Source organism: Coffea eugenioides, chromosome 1 (genome assembly GCF_003713205.1).
Source record: "Coffea eugenioides isolate CCC68of chromosome 1, Ceug_1.0, whole genome shotgun sequence".
Lineage (NCBI taxonomy): Eukaryota > Viridiplantae > Streptophyta > Magnoliopsida > Gentianales > Rubiaceae > Coffea > Coffea eugenioides.
The window spans coordinates 7,442,954-7,466,322 of record NC_040035.1 but is presented as its reverse complement, the minus strand read 5'-3'; the positions used below and the strand labels follow the sequence as shown (position 1 = coordinate 7,466,322).

General features: G+C 34.7%; 1 protein-coding gene across 1 annotated transcript; it reads right to left on the bottom strand.

Annotated features, from left to right (window-relative positions):
- Positions 1–12,109: 12,109 nt before the first annotated feature.
- LOC113781291 (guanosine nucleotide diphosphate dissociation inhibitor 2) lies at positions 12,110–19,085 on the bottom strand. Its single transcript, XM_027327239.1, has 13 exons — positions 18,733–19,085; positions 17,569–17,631; positions 17,404–17,487; positions 17,185–17,292; positions 16,916–17,088; positions 16,618–16,729; positions 16,431–16,511; positions 16,187–16,249; positions 15,941–16,042; positions 15,600–15,724; positions 14,841–15,051; positions 14,680–14,754; positions 12,110–12,580 (listed from the first exon to the last, which is right to left on the bottom strand). The coding sequence occupies exons 1-13, from the start codon at positions 18,817–18,819 to the stop codon at positions 12,530–12,532; spliced, it is 1,335 nt and encodes a 444-aa protein (XP_027183040.1). The 5' UTR covers positions 18,820–19,085; the 3' UTR covers positions 12,110–12,529.
- Between the last annotated feature and the right edge of the window lie 4,284 nt (positions 19,086–23,369).

Sequence of the window (23,369 nt, the reverse complement as noted above, 5' to 3'; positions counted from 1 at the left end):
GGGGCTCTCCATTTCCTCACTTCTGGTTCCATACTTTTTACCCCTTTCCTCAGGGCTGTAAACTTCATTTGAACGTATATCATCATATTTCCTAATCCCTGCGACCTCAATTATCTCATTACTCCGTGCAGTGCTACTGATTTCAGAGCCAGGCAAATCATCACTTGTGCCATTGCTGAATTTCTTAACATGCCTTATCTCTTGAGAGCCCCTTCTTTCATGTTTCGGCCCCTTTCCCTTCTTCGATCCTTTATCCTGTCTAACATGAATGTCTCTTGACTTCTGATCACTAAGTTCGTCATCTGCTAGAAATTCACCTCTGAAATGATGACGAGGTATATCCGATCTTGTTCTCTGTGTCTTTCTTACACCTGAAGAACCAGGCTTGTGCCGATCATCGAGTGGGTAAAATGGCATACCTATTGCTTCTAATCCAAAGGATGCTCGGGGTATCATCTTTGCTTTGTGCCTCCTAAACCCTTCTTCTGCCAAAAGCTCCTCCAATGATGTTGCCATGTCACTTGAATTGATGACAACCTCAGAAGCAGAGCCTAATTCAGGAAAACAAACACTGATAAACATCATAATTCTTAGCATGTTCCCAGAAAAACAGAAAAAGAATCGCATCCAAAAGACAAGGAAGAGAAATTCCAGGAATCCGCGAAATGAAGATCAAAACAAAATGTATACTTCTGCTTTATTAACTGCCAAAAAGAAAAAATACAGAATGAAACAATCCACTATTAATCAGAATCTCAATTATCTACTCAAGGAAATTTGAACAATAAAGATCAAATTCACAAACAAGTTGTCTACAGTTTCAAAACATGTATGCCATGTACATGAAAACATCAAAAGCTTCAAACTGATATTTAGGTAAAATTACCATATTAATACCATTTTTACCCATTTTTCCAACCAAAACTCCAAAAATTCAAAAGACTATATCAGTCTTACCTGTTTGAACTTTCAAGCTAGTACACCAGCAGATACATATGAATCCAGTTATCCGCCCAACTAATACTTTTCTTCTCATGCTTTCTAAATTTTGCCCCCTAAAGGCTCTAAAATACACACTGATCTTAAATGCTTCAATCTGTCTAATCAACATAGCCAGATATTCCTCACATCCTTACGTTTTCTTCTGCAAATAAACTATCTGCTTTCCAGAAAATACCTGAACAAACAATCTGGCAAAAATATCCATATTCCAAATGACCAAACAATTATTTTTGTCTGGGTAATCCATAATAATACCAAATTGACCAAGAACACTTAATAAACAGTCAATTCATTTGTTGTTTGCATATCTAGTAAAAATAACAACTGATCAGCAAACTATACATAAACCATCAAGCACAGATGATATATCAAGAAAAATCCACATACCCTATTGCTGCTTTCTTGAAAAATGTTCATGCAACTGAAATAGCAAGAAGCCCACAAATATTTTCCTCGGATAGTGTAACAAAGCTATTTATTTTCACTTGAGTTGATTTTTTAATGAAAAACATGAAAAGAAAATAGAAGCAAAGACTAAATGCTTTTGAAAAGTTCTTCAAATACTCTATAACCAGATGACAATTGGGGTACAGGGCGTGCAAGAGACAACCCATTGGATTTGTTAATGGATTTGTTGACATTCTGATATAAGTATAATTAAATCAGAATAGAAGAAAATACAAACAAATAAATGGTATCAGTTAAAAGATTCAGCAAGAAAGGTGAAGAATGGCTACAACAGGCACCAATGCAGGGAGCGATTGAGGAGAATGACAGAGAGAAAATGACAAATCTGAAAGTTACTAAATCAAACATTGCTTTCTGGGTTCTATGTCCTTAATGAACTTTATTATTTGCAGGCCATTCAAATGTTTTATGATTTGATTTAAACCGATTCAACTGCCGCCTTTTCACCTACACAACATTACTTGTTTGCGAATTGGTCAATCATCATTCTTCAAGATAATTCTAGTTACCTTGACTAAGATGTATAGAAAAAGTCTTAGTTACATGTCACATATTATATGATCATGGAAAATTTTATGTCTCAAGATACACAATCAAGCAATAAAGTGAGACCATCAACTTTTTTTTCCTAATATTATTGGACTGATTGCACACACACACACACATAAATTAAGAGTTCTGTTCACAAGTAAGTCTTAAATTCATGACATAAAAGTTGCAATTCACATTTTGAAATCTTCATTTCATACATTGTAGTGTCCATTTAAACGTACTAATAAAAGAAACTTTAATATTGGGGATAATTTCAGAAACCTCCCTTGAGGTATCTGACAACTTCACTCGACTCCCCTCAAATTTAAAAAATTACACTTACCTCCATCGGCATTCTAAAATATCTATAATGTCCTCCACTTGGTAGAAGTAAATTTACAAAACCCAAAAAATATCTATTTTTCTGTCTCTTGTCTATTTTCGCTCCTTTCTTTTCTAGTTAACATAACCCCATTTTGTTATTTTCAGTTTTGTGGATATTAGCAAATTGAAATTACAAAATCAACAGAGGGAACAAAATTATGTGTCAAACAAGAAGGAAATAAAGAGACTCATTGTAATAGAGAAATAAATAATGAAATTGATGATTGAAATAAGAAGAGGAACTAAAGATGTGAAATTTGTCATATTTTATTTGTTGTCTAGAAAACATTTTATAAAATATCAATAATTATATAAGGATTTCATTCATTGGATTAGAAATTTTTTATTATGATTTTATTGTAGAGGTAGAATTTATTTTCTCCTTTTGAGATATTAATATTTTTAGGGCCAAAGGGGGTTGTAATGGCAGTTCTATGTCAGATTAACTTATATTGAAAAGCTGTTTAAGCATTGATATTTAATTTTGGGGTATAAAATTGGTTGTCAATGGGATTTGTGTGTGTGTGTGTGTTTTTTTTTTTTTGTGTGACAAGTATTGATATTGCAGATGCAATTTGGGATCTTTTGGATGATTACTTAGTTTTAGAACATATATTTGAATGGTTGTTAGGGATTAGGCTTGTTAATTTGTGCAAAGTATGGAAGAAAATGATTGAATATACTATATTTTTCTTTCTTAGTTCTGTACAAAAGGACAATTTAGGAATTTTGTGAAAAAATCTATCTTATTGGACCTATGTTATTACTAAACAGTAAAAGTATGGGAGGTATATGTAATTTTTAAAACCTGAGGGAAGTTCTTTGTAATTATTAAAAACCTCAAGGGAGATTTGTGAAATTATCCCTTAATATTGTCAATTCTTAGTTTATACATAGTTGACTATGTTGTGTTATACGTTACATTTACTCTAATACCTTCTTAGTGCTGTTAAGAATATTCGTCGAGAAAATGTTACATGCTGTGGAGGTGACAAATCATGTCGATTGATGTTCATAACATCTCTTGTGCAATGGGGGACTAGGAGTAGGACGAATCATTGGTCCAAGAGTTGATGGCTTAGATGTTGACATATTTTAAATCAATCATATTTTAAATTTTAATGGTTTTAGAAATTGATTTATGATTTACTAATTATATTAGAATTTGTGTCACAGTTAGTTTAGAAAATAGAGTTGAGTCATGTTTTAATATTATAATTAGAATAGGATTCATGAATATATTTTTCTATTTAAGGACTTAAAGCCTCATATTTGTAATTGAGGAAAATTAGTTGTCAATGAAATACTACTTCAATTCCTCCCGTGCCTGTTGCGTGTGTGATTAATCAATCGGTGGCTTTATTCTTAGGGATAATTTCAAATACCTCCCTTGATATTTTTGATAATTGCACTTAAATATCTTCTAAAATTTAAAACTACACTCACCTCCCCTTGATGGACACATTTGATAAATATTGCACCCCCTGTCACTAAAGAAAGTTAAAAAAGTGGGAAAAAGGTACTGACACACAAGTTTTTGCCAACTTTACCCTCTTTATATTCTGAACGAATTGTTTATAAAAATTAATTAAAAAAGAGAAAAATATATTAAAATAGTAGGGATCCTCTCAGTACAACAAAGAATACATATACAATTCTACACTTTTGACTATTAAAAGCAAGAAGAGTTGGACAAGTTGCAACGGCTTTATTTTGGCAATATATAAGATGGATAAATTGTAAAAAAAAAAAAAAATGAATGCTATTTTTAACTCTTAGCATTCTTCCTCTCTGTGGCAGTTGAGGAATAATAAATTCAATTTTGCTTCTCAGGATAATAGTTGAGAAATGACAAGATCAAATTTTCTTTTGCGGATGCTTGCGACAAGAAGCAAATAAAAAATATATATTATTGTTGTAGGCAATTTTTTTCTCACATTTTTTGCAATAATATTAGCCACAACATTTTGAGGGCAAGTTGGTCATTAGGAGGCTTTTGGAGATGACATGTTGTCATATCTATAACAGAGGAGAGGTAAGTGTAATTTTTAATTTTAGAAGGTATTTAAGTGTAATTGTTAGAAACCTCAAGGGAGGTATCTGAAATTATCCCTTATTCTTATAACCGAGCGGATTGCTTCCCTATTCTTGCAGTGACACTATGTTCATAATTTGATTGATTATTTTGAGAATTTAAGCTTTGAGATATTTTGATTTCTTCGTCAAATTTATAGATTTTATATTTAATTTCGCTACGTGATTTTTTGTGCTAACACTTGATGAATAGATTAATGGCACAAGAAAGGTAAGGTATATATACAGGGAATGAAATACTATGCAGGTATATATACAAAGAATGAAATACTATGCAACACGCAATCTTATCTTTTGATGATAATATAGGGTAAAATATGCAACAAGTCGTTAAAATTTTCAAGATTCTCATTTCACTCACTAAATTATTTTTGTCAAATAAGTCACTCAACTAGTCAACTCCTAAGATTGCTTCTTGACCATTTTATTAATTTTTATTACTAAATGTAGACGAAAATTAACCCATGTGAAAGCCAGGCCCATTCTAAATGGACGATGTAAAGGTTCATATAAGGAGTGCAATATTTCTTGAAACTAAAACTCATGAAATCCTTAATGTTAGGATCATTAGTATGAAGATTAATCCAATAGAACGAGCTTTCTGGTTTATTCATCAACACCATTGGCTAAAAGAAATTCTAGACTTCAACGGATTAAATTTTAAAAAAACATCCTCAAATCTTAATATTCAAACTAAAACAATAGCATAATGTAGGTCAAAAGATCAAATTCCATGGTCTACATTCTAAAAAATTCAGACTTTTCTAGAAAAAACCAACTACTTCTAAAGTAGTTGGCTACCAAGGAAAGATTTAAATCTCTACTTGGGTGTTGATCCCTAGCCTGCATTCTAAACAATATAGACTTTTCTGGAAAAATTTCGCCAGTTCCTCTTAGTATAGAATAAAAGTGTAGAATAAAATCTATCATATCCAAAAAAAAAAAATTAAAAACAATAGCACCAAAAAGTCCAAAGTTGATTTTTCTTTCTTTTTTCACTTCAAAAGAAGATTCCAAACCTTAGCAGAGGATAAAGAGAAAGAAAAGAGAGTCAAATTAGAGGCGTCAATTGTCATCAAAAATAAACCAAACAGTTAACTCGGAATCAGTTATTTCACTTCCCCCCCTTCCCCCCCCCCCCCCCCAAAAAAAAAAAAAAAAAACCAACATGTAGACATGTAGTCCTCGTTTTCTCAAGTCTCTTCGTGGTGTACGAGCTGCCGAATAGTGAATTAAATAGCTTCATGTATAGACAAAGAAGGTCAAAATAGCATCTCATCTCTACTTGCGCGCGATGCTAGAATGCATTTTGTGATGGTATACTCGGTTTACTTAAACTATCCACCAATAGCAAGTTTAAGAGTTAAGAATGATATTGAATGACAATGAACGTGTATTTTTAGAGTTGGAACTAGGAAAATACATTTTAAAAAATAAAAAATGATAATTTATTTGTAGAGTTGAACTAGAATATCACTTCACCAATTATATTCTATATATTTAATTTCCTCATCCATATAGGTTTTACAAAAATCTAAGAGATATATCATATAGATATAGGGATAATATCGAAAATTCCAGAGGTTTCTAACAATGTGACTTAGCCCACCCAAAGTTATGAATATTATGTTGAAATTGTTCTTTCATTTACATGTACCCAAAGTCAATATTTGGACGCTTAAATAAACATAAATTAGCCTCAAAATGCTTGCTTATTACAGTAAATTCAACAAAAATATCTGTTGGTGGATTCACATTTTCATGCTCTATGTGCTTTGCTTTATTGAATATTTTCTTGTTTTCGGTTTTTTGTTTCATCACTGCACAAGAAAAGTATAGCTTGTCTTGGATTTTTCTTGGTTTCAGAACCTGTAATAGCTGCTACCTTGCAACCGGGTTATATTATCAGTTGAGAGGATCCTTAATGATGCCACTGGCGTGTAGGAGTTTGCTTGCTGCTGTTGAAAAATGACTTGTATTTTGTCCCCTTATAGTATTTGTCATACTTGACGTTTCATATTAATTGCTACTTCACTAGAAACAACGGTCACATTAGCAACGTCCAGAGTGGACTTGATATAACCAAGGGTAAAATATCAAAAAACTCCCAGTAATTTGACAAATATTCAATTTAATTTTCTCTAGTTTGGAAACCTACACTATAACTCCCTGTGGTTTTGACTAAATTGAAAATTGGACAGAAAGTATAAAATCTAACGGTTGTGTGTGATATGTCAATATTACCCCTACCATATGTGAGATGTTTTTTATTCAATTTTCAATTTAGTTGAAACCGTAGGGAGTCATAATGTGATTTTGCAAATCAGAGGGAGTTCAATTGAACATTCGACAAATAATAGGGAGTTCATTTATATAGGGGCAATATTGACATTGCACGTATAATTGTTAGATTAGATACTTTCCATCCAATTTTCAATTTAGTTAAAACCATGGGGAGTTATAGTGTAAGTTTTCAACTCAGATGGAGTTAAATTGAACATTTAACAAACTATAAGGAGATTTTTGGTATTTTACCCAATAATCAAATAATTACTTGGCTAGTTCTCATATGCATCGGTATCCCATTCAGTATTCAGAACAAATTTTTGTTACTCAGAATAGCTTAAACTAATCATAGAAGACAAAACTCCTCAAAGTTAACGCCCAAAAAACTATAAGCCAGTTCCGGTGGATATGAACCATCGAAACAAAACTTATTGCATTCACATGCAGGAGGATGGAATCGTTACGTGATTCAAAAATAGATCAAATTACATGATAGAATTAAGTAAATCTTATATACACTGACAGTATATACACTTTCACTGTTGAATTCATAACATCTGTGTAAAAGTTGAATTTCAAATTTAACTTTTTTATAATTACCATTTATCTAATGATGACAGTGTATACACTGTTGGCGTAGAAAGATTAATTCGGAAGAGTTTGTTTCCATTTACATAGTTGATGAATTGTCCTCGTTTGTTCCTTAAGGTGAGCAGTTGTCCCAAGAAACAAAAGCATAGTTATTAAACTCGGCCCGGAGGGGAGACCGGCGAAGGAGGTGGGTCAACGGGTCACTGGTTCAACCGGTGGGTGAGTGGTTGAACCAGTGGGTCACTACATATATTTAAATATTATATATTATAAATGTTGATATAGGATATATGACATAAATTATAATAAATAATGTCATAGCAAATGCTCATATAATTTAATTTGCTATAAAAAAATTAATTCATATAAGAATCAATAAAATATAAAGTTATTTAGTAATACACCAAATTTCAAGTATAAAATTTTATCTATGTTTAGTGTAATTATCTAACTTATTTATAAATTTTAAGTGCAAAAAATTATTAAAAATAATATATGTTTTTAAAATGAATTATGTAATATGTTATTTTTGAAGTCCATTTCATAAGTTTGGGGGTCATAAATTTTTATTAGAAGATTCCAAATAAATTTGTTTTAGAGAAATGAAAAAGAAAGATAAAATGGAAAGTGTTTATATATTATAAGTAAGTAGCCTTATCATTATCTCGTCAAGTAGCCTAGCGGTTGCGTCGTTGTTGCAATGTATCAGAAGTATAAGGTTCGACTCTCGGCATAGGCATAAAATTTTTATATGAAACCTGGTTCTTAGACAAAACCGGCCGGGTTTCCGGTTTGATCCGGTCGAACCGCCGATCCGTTGACTAGTCAACGGTTTGATTGCTTAAACGATCCAACTTGAAACCCAGCCCGATCTCATGCCCGGTTCACCGGTTTGACCGGTTCGACCGCCGGGCCGGGCCGGGTTTAATAACTATGAACAAAAGTAATTGACGTGTGATATTTGACGTTTTGAACTTTGCTCCAAGTATTTCGTCCTACTTAAACTGAAGATATGTTATTCTTTGGATTAATTAGATTTGTTTTCGGTTTTTATTTTATCAAATTAGTTTCCCTCAGATTCAGAAGAGACAATTTGACTTGAGAGTCAACAATTATTAACCCCATGCAATTACATTGGAACAGCTGTTAATCTAGTACAGAGCCAAAAAGTGGTTATTCAATTTTTTTAGTTATATTTCAAGATTAAATGACACGAATCCAATAAAATGGTCAGAAAAAATAGAAAGCAAACCTAGTTCCAGAAGAAGAAGATAAATAAACGTTCCCATTCTAGATGGCAATCGTAGCATCTTATTTTGCGTCACTATAGATATTGGCACAACAAACCAACGCAGTTGGGCTGAGTTGGCTACCACGAATAGACTTAAAACTCTTCTTGGATATAGGTCAAGAAATCAAATTTCTTGAATCTCCAAGATTTTCGAAAAGTGTCACCAGAGGGTGCATAAGCACCCATTTGCGCCGGTAGCGATTCAATCCCTTTCAGGTTCCCCATTGACCTCTTTAGATCCACCGCTTCTGCATAATGTAGAATTGGAGTAAAATTGGCTCAACAACTTATGTCTGATTTTAATCCCTAATCACATGAACATTTGAGAGTTGAGAGCACTAATTCCAGTTAAGGCATTATCTCAGCAATAAGGAGCCAAGTATTTAAAGTGAATCTCCCCTAGATTAATGATGAGTTATAATAGGAACTCACAATTTTCTAGCAAATGCGGCTCTTTTGATAGGAACTCACAATTTTCAGTCTGTGCTTTATAAATTGATTCAACATAAAATAAAAAATGAGATCTCCATTGGATAATGGTTGGGAGTTGCGTTGCCTTTTTAGAGGAGATATATAGTTACGTTGATACATAAAAATAAATAAATATTGAGATCTTATGATATGATACGAGTCTTTCAAAAGTTGAACAGGTATTAGAAGTGCATTTGGTTGATTCAATACTGATGAAGGAAGTCACTAAAAACAAATTTATTGGATTGCTATAATGAGGAATAGCCCAAGATTAGCAAGGAAGACTTTGAACAATATCAGAGTCAAAAGCGTGGCAGCAAAATATATTAGAAACTAATCATAGCAGGTTCGATATATATTTAGAAATCTCAATGTATTTAGAAACATTAGACCTGGTAATTATACCCAAAACCCAACAACCCACCCACTAATTTGAGAGGTTGGGTTGGGTAAGTTGGGTATTGGATCAAATTTTGGATTGGGTAATAAAAATCTACATATATTTTGGGCGATTTTGGTATTTGTGTTAGGCACACATTACCCAACTTAAATTAAAAAAACAAATAAACAAATTACAAGGGATGAGATGTGGGATACAGAAACATTTCATTGTTCATGAAACAGCATGAGACATGAGCCAAAGCAGGGCCTCCATGTATGAATACTTAACACAATTATATGAGCTACTTAGCTATAATACTTACTTGCATGCGTCGACGTTTTATTATTTTCCTATATTCAGAGCATTCCACTCCTTTTACTTCCATAATATTTTTGGCCACTTCTTCTTTTGTCATGCAATCAAATATAAGCCCATTTGGATTGTTATTTTTGAAAATTTTATATAAAAAAATATACTCTAACAATTTAATATATAATAACAAAATAATTAAAAAATACGTTCAATAAAACATAAAAAAAAATTTGGGAAAACATAACAATCCGGGAAAGTTTGCAGACACCATATCATATGTGTCTTTCCCACTTCTTGTTGTACTAGTACGCTATTCCCATTCTCAAATCTGGTAGACCAGTGTAGAATTGGACATTAAAGAGATCTTAATTGATCAAGGCAACTACCCTTGCTTTCATAACACGATTCCTTCTTTATTTTACTGCAAAATACACACTACGCTAAATCCATTTCTGACACCACTAACTCACGCCAAAACCCCTTATCTCCTCCCATATCATACATGTGTATTTTAGTGTGTCTATATGTGTAAAAATAAAGTATTTCAAAAGAGCTTAAAAAGTGAGTGTGCGTTTATATCTGTGAGTGTTTTAGTGTGTGAAAATATGTCTATCTATGTGAAAATGTGTTTATGTGTGTGAATTTTTTTTTTTTGTATGTGAAAATATATTTGAGAGAGTTTATGTATCAAAATCTATTAATTAATATATTGGGTCATATTTGGGTCATGGGTTTGAAATGACCCAATATGACCCAACCCAAAATTAACTCAATCTAAAGTTGGACGGGTTAAATGTAACACATTTAAATGAAAACCCAATATTAATCCGTCCAATTGCTAGGTATAAGAAACATATTATCATTTTCACGCTACATCACTTGATAGATAATTTTTTTAAATAAAAAATCATACTTTGATTAAACCTGCATTAATGGCAGAAATTACATCACACACGCACAGATACAATATATTTGAAGAACCCCAGCAAATACTATAAATCTACAGAATTAATAAAATTACACTGTAAATCTCTAACAATACTAAAAAAATCAGTTTTATAAAGATAACACTTATAACCCCCACAAGTCTACAACTGTGCATGTTTGAACTGTCAAATCTACTGATTAACTGTTTCAAGTTCCGACATTCATGATAGATACTTTTTACTAAATGTTATTTGGCAAGGCCAAGCATTTCTTTTCAAGAATTTGCATCAACATCCTATTACATAACTTTGATGGAAGACAACTTCTAGATGTATATTAGAGTACAATTAAGCATGCTGTAACTGCTATAAGCATCCAAATAGACACACCACATGGAAATTGACAAACATGTGATTAAGGAACCATAATTGGCCTGTGTCTCTTTCTCATACATGATAATTGCCCTCATTTGTTTGGATTAAAGAGGGCAAACCTTCCGAAAGAACTGAAGTCTGTTATGTTAGATGTTGAGACATTAAACTTAAACTCATTTTGTTGTTTGATGCAAGCATTGAGGCAATTGAAGCTTTTGGCCGTTTCAAGAGTGTAAACGACATTATCAACTTTTGCATTAGTTTTTGTCATTTCTTTTGTACCAACGGAAAAACTGATATCTTTTGCAAAATTCCTCCTCCCACTTGCATTTAAATAAACTTTTAGAATCGCTAAACCCAATTTTGATACTGAAACGTAAACTTCTTGTTAACATATGACTTCATTATGTGATCCACTTTTAAGTAAATCACCCAATGGACCAGCAAGCATATGATTATCCTATACTAGTAAGTCAATAAAATAAATAAAAGAACCCATCCTGACGACAATTCGATGCGATGCAGCCAGTAACGATTTGCAAATTTGGGCACAATTAGCCGTACACACGACTGAGGAAATGCCTTAGAAAATGAAACCCAAAACCATCTTAGAGCTCATTTCATCATTTTTCATCGTCTTGAATAACCATATCGTCCAAGGTATGAAGGCTACCATTTGGTTGGCAACAAGAAGATGAAGCTTATCATGTTATTAGACATTTTCCCTTGTATGAAGCCCTAGAAATGGCCAATCAATCACTCAAGCGGCCACAAGAAGTTGAAAACTTGAAGTATGCATGTTTACTGAAACACACTCTTTGTTAGTAGCCCCAAAATGGACAATGCCAACCCAGGCACATGCAGAGATAAATTTCATCTTAAGAACTATCTAAGTTCACAAGCCTATTCAAGGACATATGGATCAATCAAATTTCTATAGCTCAAAAAACTAAAAAAAAATAAAAATAAAAATTGATAACAATTCATACAGCTAAATTAGCAAATGGATAACTGAGATCAATTATATTAGCCATTTGGAATCCAGAGGACATCCAAAAGGGCTAAACTCTTGAGCTGCCCAAGCACCCCCTTAAGTAATCCAACAAAATATATCCAGAAAGCATCCTTCTCCAGTTCCAAACTAACCTAGCACCATATCAATGATGCAGTTCCCAAGGGTAGAAGCTAGAAAGGTTAAAGGATGAAAGCACCGACCATAACCGCATAAACAAATAATTTTCAAGAGGAAGCTGATGACACTAAGGCATTTTATGGGACATTCTGCAAGGAAAACAAAGGATCAAATTCAACTCAATCCAATTTTACATAGCAGATCCTGCCAAAATCTTATATCTAAAGAGTTTGGCAGGCTAAAAACAGAGAGTAGCACATATGCATCAACAAACACAGAGTTCCTCATTCTTCAGCAGCACTGGCAGCACTTAGATCCACATTGAGGTCAAGAACCTGATTAGCAGACAATTACTTAGTCATTAGTATCTACAAGCTACAAACAGCAACATGGTTCCAACTGCCAGGTAGTAAAAGGCCTTGTTGGAACAACTTAACAAGACGCATAAGCCAACTCATATCCTTAGCCAGCAAAACAAGGGGGAAAATACCAAAAAAAAAGGTTTCATTTGAAATTCTGCAACAAATAAATTGAAGGGAGCCATAATGAAGGGTAAAAAGAGAAGAATAAGATGGCAGAAATAAAGAATAGCTCGCACAAAAAATGAACTGAATATTGATTTCAGAAATATCATGCAGAATTAACAAAGTAACATGCTTGTGGCCAACATTTTTAATAGTCATTACACTACTATAATATTGATATTTCTAGAACAGCCACCCTCAATGTTTATTCAATTCTCACGCTCTCCTTTTCAAATTCATTTCCTTTCTTGACTTTTCTTTTGCTTTTTTACTTCCTCCTTCGCTTCCCTTCTCCTCCTCCCTACCAATCCACCACCTCCCAGCTCCTTTCTTCCCATCACCCATTAAAATTATAAAAAAAATTAAAAAATTGCTGGCACCAACCCCAAGCCCACACACACTTACAAGTTTGAAAATACAAAAAAAATAAACTATCAAGTATTCATCGCTAGAGATTAGTCTGAACATCAGGGAGTATTGGGTGACTGCCAGATTCTTTTTCGCCGGTTGGGGTTTGGTACGTTAGGAAACAAGGTGGATATGCTGCTCCCTTTTTTTGTGGAAAAAAAGGTCTGCATTACATCAGTGAGGGATGAAGGCAAGGACACGAAAAAGAAAAAGCCAAGGGAATAAAAAAAAAGTACATAAATTCCAATGGCTTTTTATCCAGAAACATGAATTTTGGAGATCGGTGACTAGAAAAAAAGTTCTCAGAGATGTAGATTAATCAACCTCAAGAATGTAATAAGCAACCTCAAATAAGAAATGTCAAGCCATAACTGAATGCTGCTCCAAAAATCAAATGTGATGTTTCAACTTACAACTTAGTGGTCATCGTCCCTCAATGAGAACAATATAGCTGGCTATGCATTACAGCAAGGTCTACTTCACATAAATCAGACATTGTCTTTTGTTCATTCGGTCTTTGGGAATGGACTCTCTTTTGCATTTATTTATTATCTTATGGACTATTTGTTAAAGAAAAAACCAATTTGCATGCAAAGTCTCAACGAAAATGTCGGAATTCCCTATACGCATCTGATTCAACTCCACAGACACATCATATATTAACATGTACAACATGAATTAGAACAGATAATCAATCTACTGTACAACCTAAGCATTAGACCATCTTAAATATGTTTATCCTGATTTGTTTTAACAGTTATCTTAGCACCACCTTCCACAGTAAGAGGAACACACGATCAGTACTTCACCATAAACAAATCCTATTCGTTGTGTAAACCAAAAACATTTATACTCATTAATCAAACTTGCACGTTCAACTAAAAAATTTTCTAGATACCTATAACATATACCATCATGCAAAGCAGGGTAACTGTCACTACTAATGATTGAATGATCTAAAAGTATATTCAGACAGAGTCAATACTCAGGGCAATTTTGAACAAAATTTTGAAGATCTCTCTCTTAGGTGTGAACCCTGACTTTTCTTCTCTCCTCCCTCTTCTCCTTCTTGCCTAATTTCAGCAAATCTGCTAATTTTTTACTTAGTTTTGAATTCATATGTAACAGCCTGTAGCAAGCTATGTTCCCAATTAGCATCAATATCTATAAACATCATCCACGTATGATAAAATTCAGCTCACAATGAGCTGCAAATCTCAGAGGTTTTAAAACTCTCTAAGTCTACTAAAACTAAGCATATATCAGTGTGCTGATTAAATATCCTGCGTCAACGTATAACTGAAGAATGTAAATCTAGTGGTTAAAATGTTAAACCAAGTTCCGGTAAAGAATTATCAATGGATTGACTAGATAGAAGGAACCAGCACTGAGCATGCATAGAAGCATCAGACTAACAAAAATAAATCCACAACCAGAACATGCAGTTAAAAACGACACGTAGAAATATCTGTACTCCAAAACTCAAGCACTTTCATCCCTACCTTTCCAGTGATCATGGTATACATATTGAGCACATCCACAACAGTTGACTCAAAATGAGTTGTCGGATCATAACTCTGTTTCATTGAACAAAAGGTACGCCATGTGAGAGAAGTTTCATAATGAAGCAGTCTCACGAAAATGACAGTCAAGAGACACTCACTGTTGATACGAAACAATTGTCAAGAGAAGGCTCATTGACTGGTTCATATCTGTCATAAATATCAAAGAATATCTCGTCCACAGGCCCAAGAAGATCTATCCCCGGCTTAAGTTCAGTCTCAGGGTGATCAGTCTCAGCTTCTGTCGAGACAAATGCAATGAACTTTCCTTTTGGTGCAACATTGTGAGAGTAAGAAGAACAGAATACATACCTACAAAACCAACAGTTCCAATAAGTCAGATAAATTAGTCGGCACCTTTGAATGTCAAATGCTATAAATTTACTTGTTACCGATAAAAACAATTACAGAACAAGACAAAACCAATTGTACCATCAACACGATCAAGCAGTTTTTTCAGACCCTTCCTTTCAAGAAGGCAATGAAATTCAAAATAATAGAGTTGCATGCGAAAAAAGAAAGAATGATGAGAAATGAACATGCCACAGAGCAGAAGCAACTACTATTATTTTATCAATCTCCGCATAAGCTTCTCCTTCAATATCACTTTTGCTTCGTCGTAACACTCGTACAAAACTTAATAGCAGGAACAAACTGACAAAAACATGGTTTTCTGAGTGACATAAGGGAGAACTCATTTTGCCAAACTACCGTTTTAACAAGTGAAGTATGCCCTGGGAAAATATCATTCCAGCATTTCTTCTGATACAAATTGTCTGTATTAAACTCAAGAATATTTTACAACAAAAAGAAGATGATCATAAAAGAGGTTATTTTCAAGCCATCAGACATATACTCACATGTCTGAGCGGCGACCCAACTGTTTCTGAGGGAGAATAATCTGCACTGAATGAGAATCATTGGTGTTTGGAATGGGATGGCTCATAATTGCAATTGCTCGAGCAACTTTTCCAACTTTCCTAACCTGGAAAAATACACATTTTAGGCTGTACAAACAACACTTGGAAACTTGTATAGGAGATTTAAGATATCCCTGCTTCTAGCATACTGGCTGATAAAGAAAGACAAAAGTAAACATTAACTTTATCCTTGGCATAAAGTTAGAACATCTACAAAGCCCGAATCTTGAAAGCTCAAGGAACCTTTTTACAGAAAGAAACTGCAGTATGAGGTAAAGTACCTTGTTGGGCAAGTAGGAAGGATCACAAACAACTTTCTTGCACTTAGCTGTTTCCCCTTCGGATGTGACACCCAAGACTTTTCCTTCCTCATCGAACTCTACCTGGAAATTGAGTGCAACTCCATGTCACGTGTTGATCTTTTACATAAATGCATAATCATCCTAGTATTCTGTCCTCTTTGTCCCTTAGTTTGTTACTTCTCTTAGAAGTTTGGGAAATAGTAAAGGAGTCATGACAACACGTACCTTGCACTCAGGTTTGTTCAACATATAGGTCCCACCATAGACAGCACTTAAACGAGCGAATGCCTAAATGTCAATGTAAAATTTCAAGTACATAAGAGTGTTCAATGAGAAATTTAACAGACAGTTATAGCTGACATATAATCGAAGTAACAACTGAAGATTAAGAAGAGATAAAAGAGCATGGCCCCGCATACACGCCAGAGTCTACTTCAAACAGCAGCAGGAAGAACAGTAATAGGCAAACCTGAGGAAGCTCTCCCAACCCATACAGAGGGTAAATGTACGGTGAACCTCCTCCAAAACGAGCTAGAGACTCCTCATACAACTGTCAGATTATTAAGAGAATTTAGACAAGTGCAGCAAAAATTCACTCATCATTAATCAAAACCTCAAAAGCAATATACAACCAGTGCCTCAAAATATGTTCTTACCTTTACTCTCTTAACAGTGTCCAATGCAGGCTCATCCAAGTAGTGATCATCTCTATAGAGTGCCAATGCATGGCCAATAAAGTCCATAGTGTTGTCATCAAGACCAAATTTTCTGTCAATAAGCAGAATCCAAGTTAGTCCACATTCTTTTACTGAGAAAGTAGATTCTGGTTCACAAACCAGATAACTTGAAAAATTCTTAACACAGTACACAAACTACAGAGACCATTCCCAACATTGGACTTCAAAACTTTTTTGATACATGCTTAGAGCAAGTGTTTTAAGACTAATGACATACGCAATGAACTCCCTAGTAGTCACTCGTGTCAGATCCATCCCTTCATGTGTTTTTGGATCATTCTCATTATAAGCCTGGACATATATGAAGAACTTGCGAGCACGACGCTTCTCAAAAATACCCATCAAAGGAGATTTAAGGGCCTCCATGTCAGTTGCAGGAACCTTGTGAACCTGTTGCAGTACAGAACTTGAAACTTAAGATGATTACTTGAACAATTCATAGTTGCCAGATACAGGGATTTTTTATTTCGAAGGATATTATTATACCTTGCCCTTGCTATAGACAAAGCTACCATCAACAGCCTTGAAGTACAAGTATTTAGTTACATCAGTATGAATGAGGACCCTTACAAGACCACCATTTGCCATTATAAACTGAAAAGAAAAACAAGTTAGTCAGCATGAGAATCAGTATCAAAGACAAACAAAAATTTCTTAAGAGTGTAAATCAAAACCTTCAAAAAAAAAGAAAAAAAGAAGAAAAACCTTTGGCATCATGTCAACATTGTAATCCCGGCTAGAACCGAGGTTTGATGGAGGATTATCACTTCCTCTGAACTTCTTCCATAGCTGCAATGAATCATGCCATAGAAAATGTCAAAAAGTTCAAAAGGTTGCATCTACAGCCCTTCAAACATCCAGGATATATACCTGAACAAGATTAAGTGAAGTAGATTCTCCTCCATAATAGTCATTTCTATCCATATGCAGAACCTATTAAAAAAAAAAATGAAGCATCACAACAACTTCAGACCGAGGACTAAGAAAATAAATAGCCAAGGAAATTTATAAAAACTCTGAATCGTAGTTTTGGTAATTACTAAAGCCTAATAAAGAAACAACACATTTGTATTCTGGAAAGAAAGGAAAAGCAATAGTAATACTTTTTACAACTAAAGAAGTTTCATTACTATCATTTACATGCAATAGAAATACTTTTACCAAAACAAAAGAAGTTTCATTAATATCATTTCCATATCCAATTCCCACAAAAAATGAAATTCCAAATTCTATAAGATTAATTTATTTCTTTCCCTTTATCTCCACAATCGCAAACCAACCCAAATCAGAAGACCAAAATGCTCATTTTCTCCAAGAGCTTATTGCTTCAATTCTAGAAACTGTAGACATGCCCTAAATCAATGTTTTCTTCTTCAGAAGTTTACAACTATTCAACCATTGTACAGTATGTATATATATATATTAAGAATGGATTTTTCACATTATACCACAAATCATACACGATTAGATCCATTCTCGCCTTTAAATCAGTATGTCTAATTAAGCCCAACCATGTTTCCCCAAATGACAGATACTATAAGCTGCATTTACAGACCAAATTGTAAACAATCTTGCATAGATCATCCAGCCAAGAAAAAATTCTCTTGCAACTTTCTTAATAACAAGCAAACTCACACTAGCACAAAACACAGATTAGAAACATTTACTCTTTCAATGATTACCCATGTTAGTACAAGCTAAACACTAAAAATATACAATCTTGCACTTCCATCTAATAATTTATTTGACTAAACATAAACAATACGAATCCTTCGACCTCCACACTCTGTCAACCCGAATAGCAATCCACAGCAACTTAACAACTTTCCCGGCTAAAGTACAACTAATTTTATGGTACCCATCGATCTCAAAACCTCGAATTTACTGCCTACAGAATAAAACCAAAAACGGTGAACGAAACATCAAATCCACAATTTGGGAATTGATTGAGCTGAAAATGAAAACTTCAATCAAAAACGGATTGGAAAAAAATGGAAATATGCATAAAGAAAGGACAAAAAGTTGAAAGGAAACCTTAAGGCCATCGACGGAGAGGAGACCACTGAGGATGCACTCCTTGAGACCGGTTCCAAGCACAATCACATCGTATTCTTCATCCATATTTTCAGATCGATCAGATCAGGGACTGAAACTGGACAGAGAAAAGGAAAAATTGAAGACTCGATTTCTAGGGTTTTTCGATTTAGGGCAAATGAGTCCGACTCTATGATTTGGATGATTATATGTATATATTTTTTTTGTATCTAATGGCGAGAAAAAGAGAGAGAATCCGACTTAATAGTTTAATTGTAATAGCAAATGGGAAAGAATATGCTTTGCTGAGGGGAGGAAGCAATGAAAAGTGGTTTCATGATTATTTGGTCCTCCAAAATGTATAAGTATGTGAATTGTGCTTCTCTTTTACTTTACTTTGCCTTTTTGAAGTGGTCAATTGAGCTGGTTCGTTTCACACATTAAACTTGTATTTATGAGTTAAAAAAAAAGTAATATGTTTGAATTGTTTCAAATCCTTAGTCCTAAAGTGATTGCACAATAACTTAGCCAATTAGGTGTGAGATTGTGTAATAGAAAGTTCCTAACAAGAATTTCATTTCAAAGTAATTAGATCGTTATTATTTCAAAGTAATTAGATCGTTAGGAATAGGATAGCAATTGAGGCGGGGACTATGGGTAGGGGGAAATTTTTTTCTCCCGTTAGAAAACGGGGCGGGAGTGGGGGTGTCCCGCCACCCGTTAATAAATAAATATATAATATATATACATACGTGTATATATATATGTTTATATGTATAGATATATAATATTTAATTTAATTAGTTTCAAACTTATAATATTGATATTATTAGTTATAAGTATCATATAATGTGTATTAGTATATGTCAACTAATAATTATACATGTCAACTAATAAAAATTATTAATTAGTATACTAAATTTACTAATACATTTATACTAAATTCCTAATTACACTTAACATAATAACACTTTTTTCTTCAAAAAAATACAATAATGACTTAGTGATTGTATTTATTTCAAAAGTGAAAATTTGATTACTTTAGTTGTATTTGTTCATCATGTTGGATTGTATTCAAGTAGTTGTTTTTTATTTTTTTATGGATTACTTTTTTTTTTCGAAAACGTTAGAAGATTATATTCATAATCATAGTAACTTTACAAAAGTATGGGTAAAGACCCAATCACACTATACATAGTGTACAGAGACACTAAGGAACCAGTCGTTCTTCATCAAAAAGAATGCATGTAGCATATAAACTGATCTGTCTACTCCTAAGTCTTTGTTCATCTTGGAGCAGATAAAATGAGCATTGCCTAAACATTGATCTTAGGCTATTAATCTCCTCCACTTGTGCAAATAACCTGATATCTTTGGACCTACCTGACCATAGTTGTCTTAGCAACTGTTAGTCCATGATTCCAATCTTTATAGCTGACCAGTATTATGCTCTTACTTTTACCATTACTATTTTCATTGCTTCTGCATAGTCCAAAAGGCTGTGTCCCATACTCCTTTCTCTCATAGCCCACGTAGCTTTTTCCTGGCCCCTGTTATCTGTTGCAATCACTCCAACCCCTACCACCTGGCCTTCACCTTTGTGAGTTATAGCCACTTCGACATTGACACTCTCCTCCTCGCTTGTGAAAAGGCCTACACTGTCACTTGCATCAATTGTTTCCGGAATGCTCAGACTCCTGTTCCCTTCCATAGCTATCAAGTGTTCCCTCCATTCTTGTGTGGCTTTTTGTATTACTTGTAACGGTTGCTTTTCAGTTCCCTGGAATACTCGTTCATTCCTTGCTTTCCACAGCTGCCACAGTATGTTAACCGTTAGTCCTATATGCTCCAGCCCTTCCTTCCTGTATCTTGCTCCTGCTAATGCATTCCACCATCTCTTAAAATCCCCTCTTTGATCATCTATCCCATCCCATTTTACAGGTGATATATTCCACACCTGTTCTGCATTCTTGCATCGAAAGAATAAGTGTTCCACTGTTTCTTCTTCTTCTCCACAGCCTGTACAAATGGGATCTCCTATCTTAGTTCTCACAAAAATTAACTCATTAACTGGTAGCGCATTGTTCATGCCTTTCCAGATGAAGACTTTTAGCTTTTGTTTGACATTCAACTTCCACAGCTGCTTCCACCCTTGCCTACTTTCGTGACTCTCGCTTGGGCTATCCTCCCTCTTATGGCCACTCCTCTCCTGATGTTGCTTCTTGTTCAGTTCTTTGTGTGCAGACCTCACAGTGTATTGTCCACACCCACTATGTATCCAAAAGTTGCTATCCTCTCTTCCTGTTAGACTTAAAGAGATCTTTAATATCTTGTTTGCGTCTTCACTATTGAAGAACCTGAACACCACTGGTCTGTTCCACCTGAAATTAGAGATTAATTGGTCCACTGTGTTGAGATTACAGCTTTGCGGCTTCACAGTTGTTGGCTTCCCTTGTAGATTATCTGGTATCCATTTGTCATCCCATATCCTTGTACCTCTCCTATTTCCTATTTTCCTTCAAGTTCCTTCTTCCACCGCTTGTCTTGTTCCCATCATGCTCTGCCAGATCCATGAGGATGTTTTAGGCACCTTACATCTGAAAATTGACTCATTGGGGTGGTATTTGGTTTTGAGAACCTTACTCACTAATAAGTTTGGTCTTGTTAATAGCCTCCACACCTGTTTCCCCAATAGTGCTTTGTTGAAACACTGCAAGTCCTTAAAACCCAGACCTCCACTTTCCTTATCTTGTGTCACTTTTTTCCAAGAACATCATTATGTTTGCTTTTCCCCTCTGTCTCCCCCCACCAGAATCTGGACATCATACTGCTAATGTCTTTGCACAATTTGGAGAACAGCTTAAAACATGACATGGCGTAAGTAGGCATCGCCAGTGTCACTGCCTTAAGTAATACCTCTTTTCCTGCAGCACTCAAGAACTTGTTCTTCCAGGAGTTAATTCTTTTTTGGCAATTTTCCTTCACAAACCCAAACACCTGTTCCTTAGTTCTAGTGATCACCATTGGGAGCCCCAAGTACTTCCCTTGGCTGACTTTCTGAATTTTTCCCAGCTCCCTGCAAACTTCATCCTTCTTGGCATCAGCCGTGTTTTTGCTAAAGAAAACTGAGGACTTCTCTATATTGACCACTTGACCTGAACTGTCCTCATACATCTTTAAAAGGTGCATTAGTTCCTTAGCTTGGTTGGCCTCCGCTTTACAGAATATTAAAGAGTCATCAGCAAAAACTAAGTGAGTGATTGATGGACCTCTCCTGCTAATCTTCATTCTGTGATTTTCTTGCTCTCTTCAGCTTTTTTGAGGAGGTTAGACATTCCTTCTGAGCACAAGAGGAATAGATAAGGTGACAGTGGATCACCTTGTCTTATACCTCTTTTTGGAGTGACAAAGCCTTTGTGCTCCCCATTGATGTTGAAGGAGTATGTGACGGTGGCAATACAGCTCATGATCCAAGTGATCCATTTGTTGCAAAAACCCATTTTCTTCATTATCGCCTCCAAGAACCTCCATTCCACCCTGTCATATGCTTTAGACATGTCCAACTTTAAAGCCAAGAAACCTGCATTTCCTTGCCTTTTGTTTTTCCAAATGGTGCAAAAATTCATGTGAGAGAATCACATTGTCTAGTATTTGTCTTCCTGGAACAAAAGCAGCTTGGTTTTTGCTTATGCAGAGGTCCAAAACATTTTTCAGTCTATTAGCAAGAATTTTAGATATCACTTTGTAGATCACATTGCAAAGGCTGATGGGTCTATAATGCTTCACGTCAGTAGGATTATCTATTTTGGGAATGAGGGAAATGACTATACTGTTTATGGCCTTAACCATGTGGCAGGAATGAAAAAAACTTTGAATAGCCTTAACCATATCTTTTTTGATGAGATACCAGAACTTTTGAAAAAAAAAAGGGGACATTCCGTCTGGCCCTGGGGCTTTATTAGGATTCATTGAGAACAAAGCTTTCTTTACTTCTTTTTCATCTACAGCTTTGGTTAAGTTGTTGTTTATTTGATCAGTGATCGAGTGTGGGATTCCATCAAGTATCTCCTCCAAACACTGCCCTCCAGGACTAGTGAACAGCTTTTGGTAATACTCCTCAACTTCTACCCCAATCTCTTGTTCATTTTTGGTCCATGTCCCATCTTCCCTTTGTATGTTAAGTATCTTATTCCGGTTCCTTCTGCCTTTGACACATGCATGGAAGTACTGAGTATTCCGATCCCCTTCCCTTAACCAATTTACTCTAGCCTTTTGACTCCAAAACAATTCCTCATCCTCATATGCTAGCCTCAGTTGGTTTTTCAATTCCTTATATCTCCCTCGACTATTTTGGTCTGACCCTTTTCTGATCTTCCCCATCTTATCCTTCACCTCCTCAATTCTCCTTCTTGAATTCTCCTGAAAATTATTCCTCCACTTCAGTAACTCTATCCTACAATTGGCGATCTTTTTTTTAATCTTAAACATCCTGGATCCCTCCCACTCCACGTTCCAAGCTCTTTCCACTGCCTGATCCATGCCTTCCTTGTTTAACCACCTTTTATCAAAATAAAATCTCTTTTTCTTTTTTCCAACTGGGGGGCATGAGTCAATTAGCAGCATACCGTGGTCAGACC

Bases quoted from the DNA above. Each gene is read 5' to 3' on its own strand.
- LOC113781291 (XM_027327239.1), bottom strand. From the start codon at position 18,819: ATGGATGAAGAATACGATGTGATTGTGCTTGGAACCGGTCTCAAGGAG. The intron at 17,089-17,184 runs GTATAATAATAT...GTACTGCAACAG, and splicing joins TTGTCTATAGCAAGGGCAAG to GTTCACAAGGTTCCTGCAAC. The intron at 16,512-16,617 runs GTAAGAACATAT...ATAATCTGACAG, and splicing joins ACACTGTTAAGAGAGTAAAG to TTGTATGAGGAGTCTCTAGC.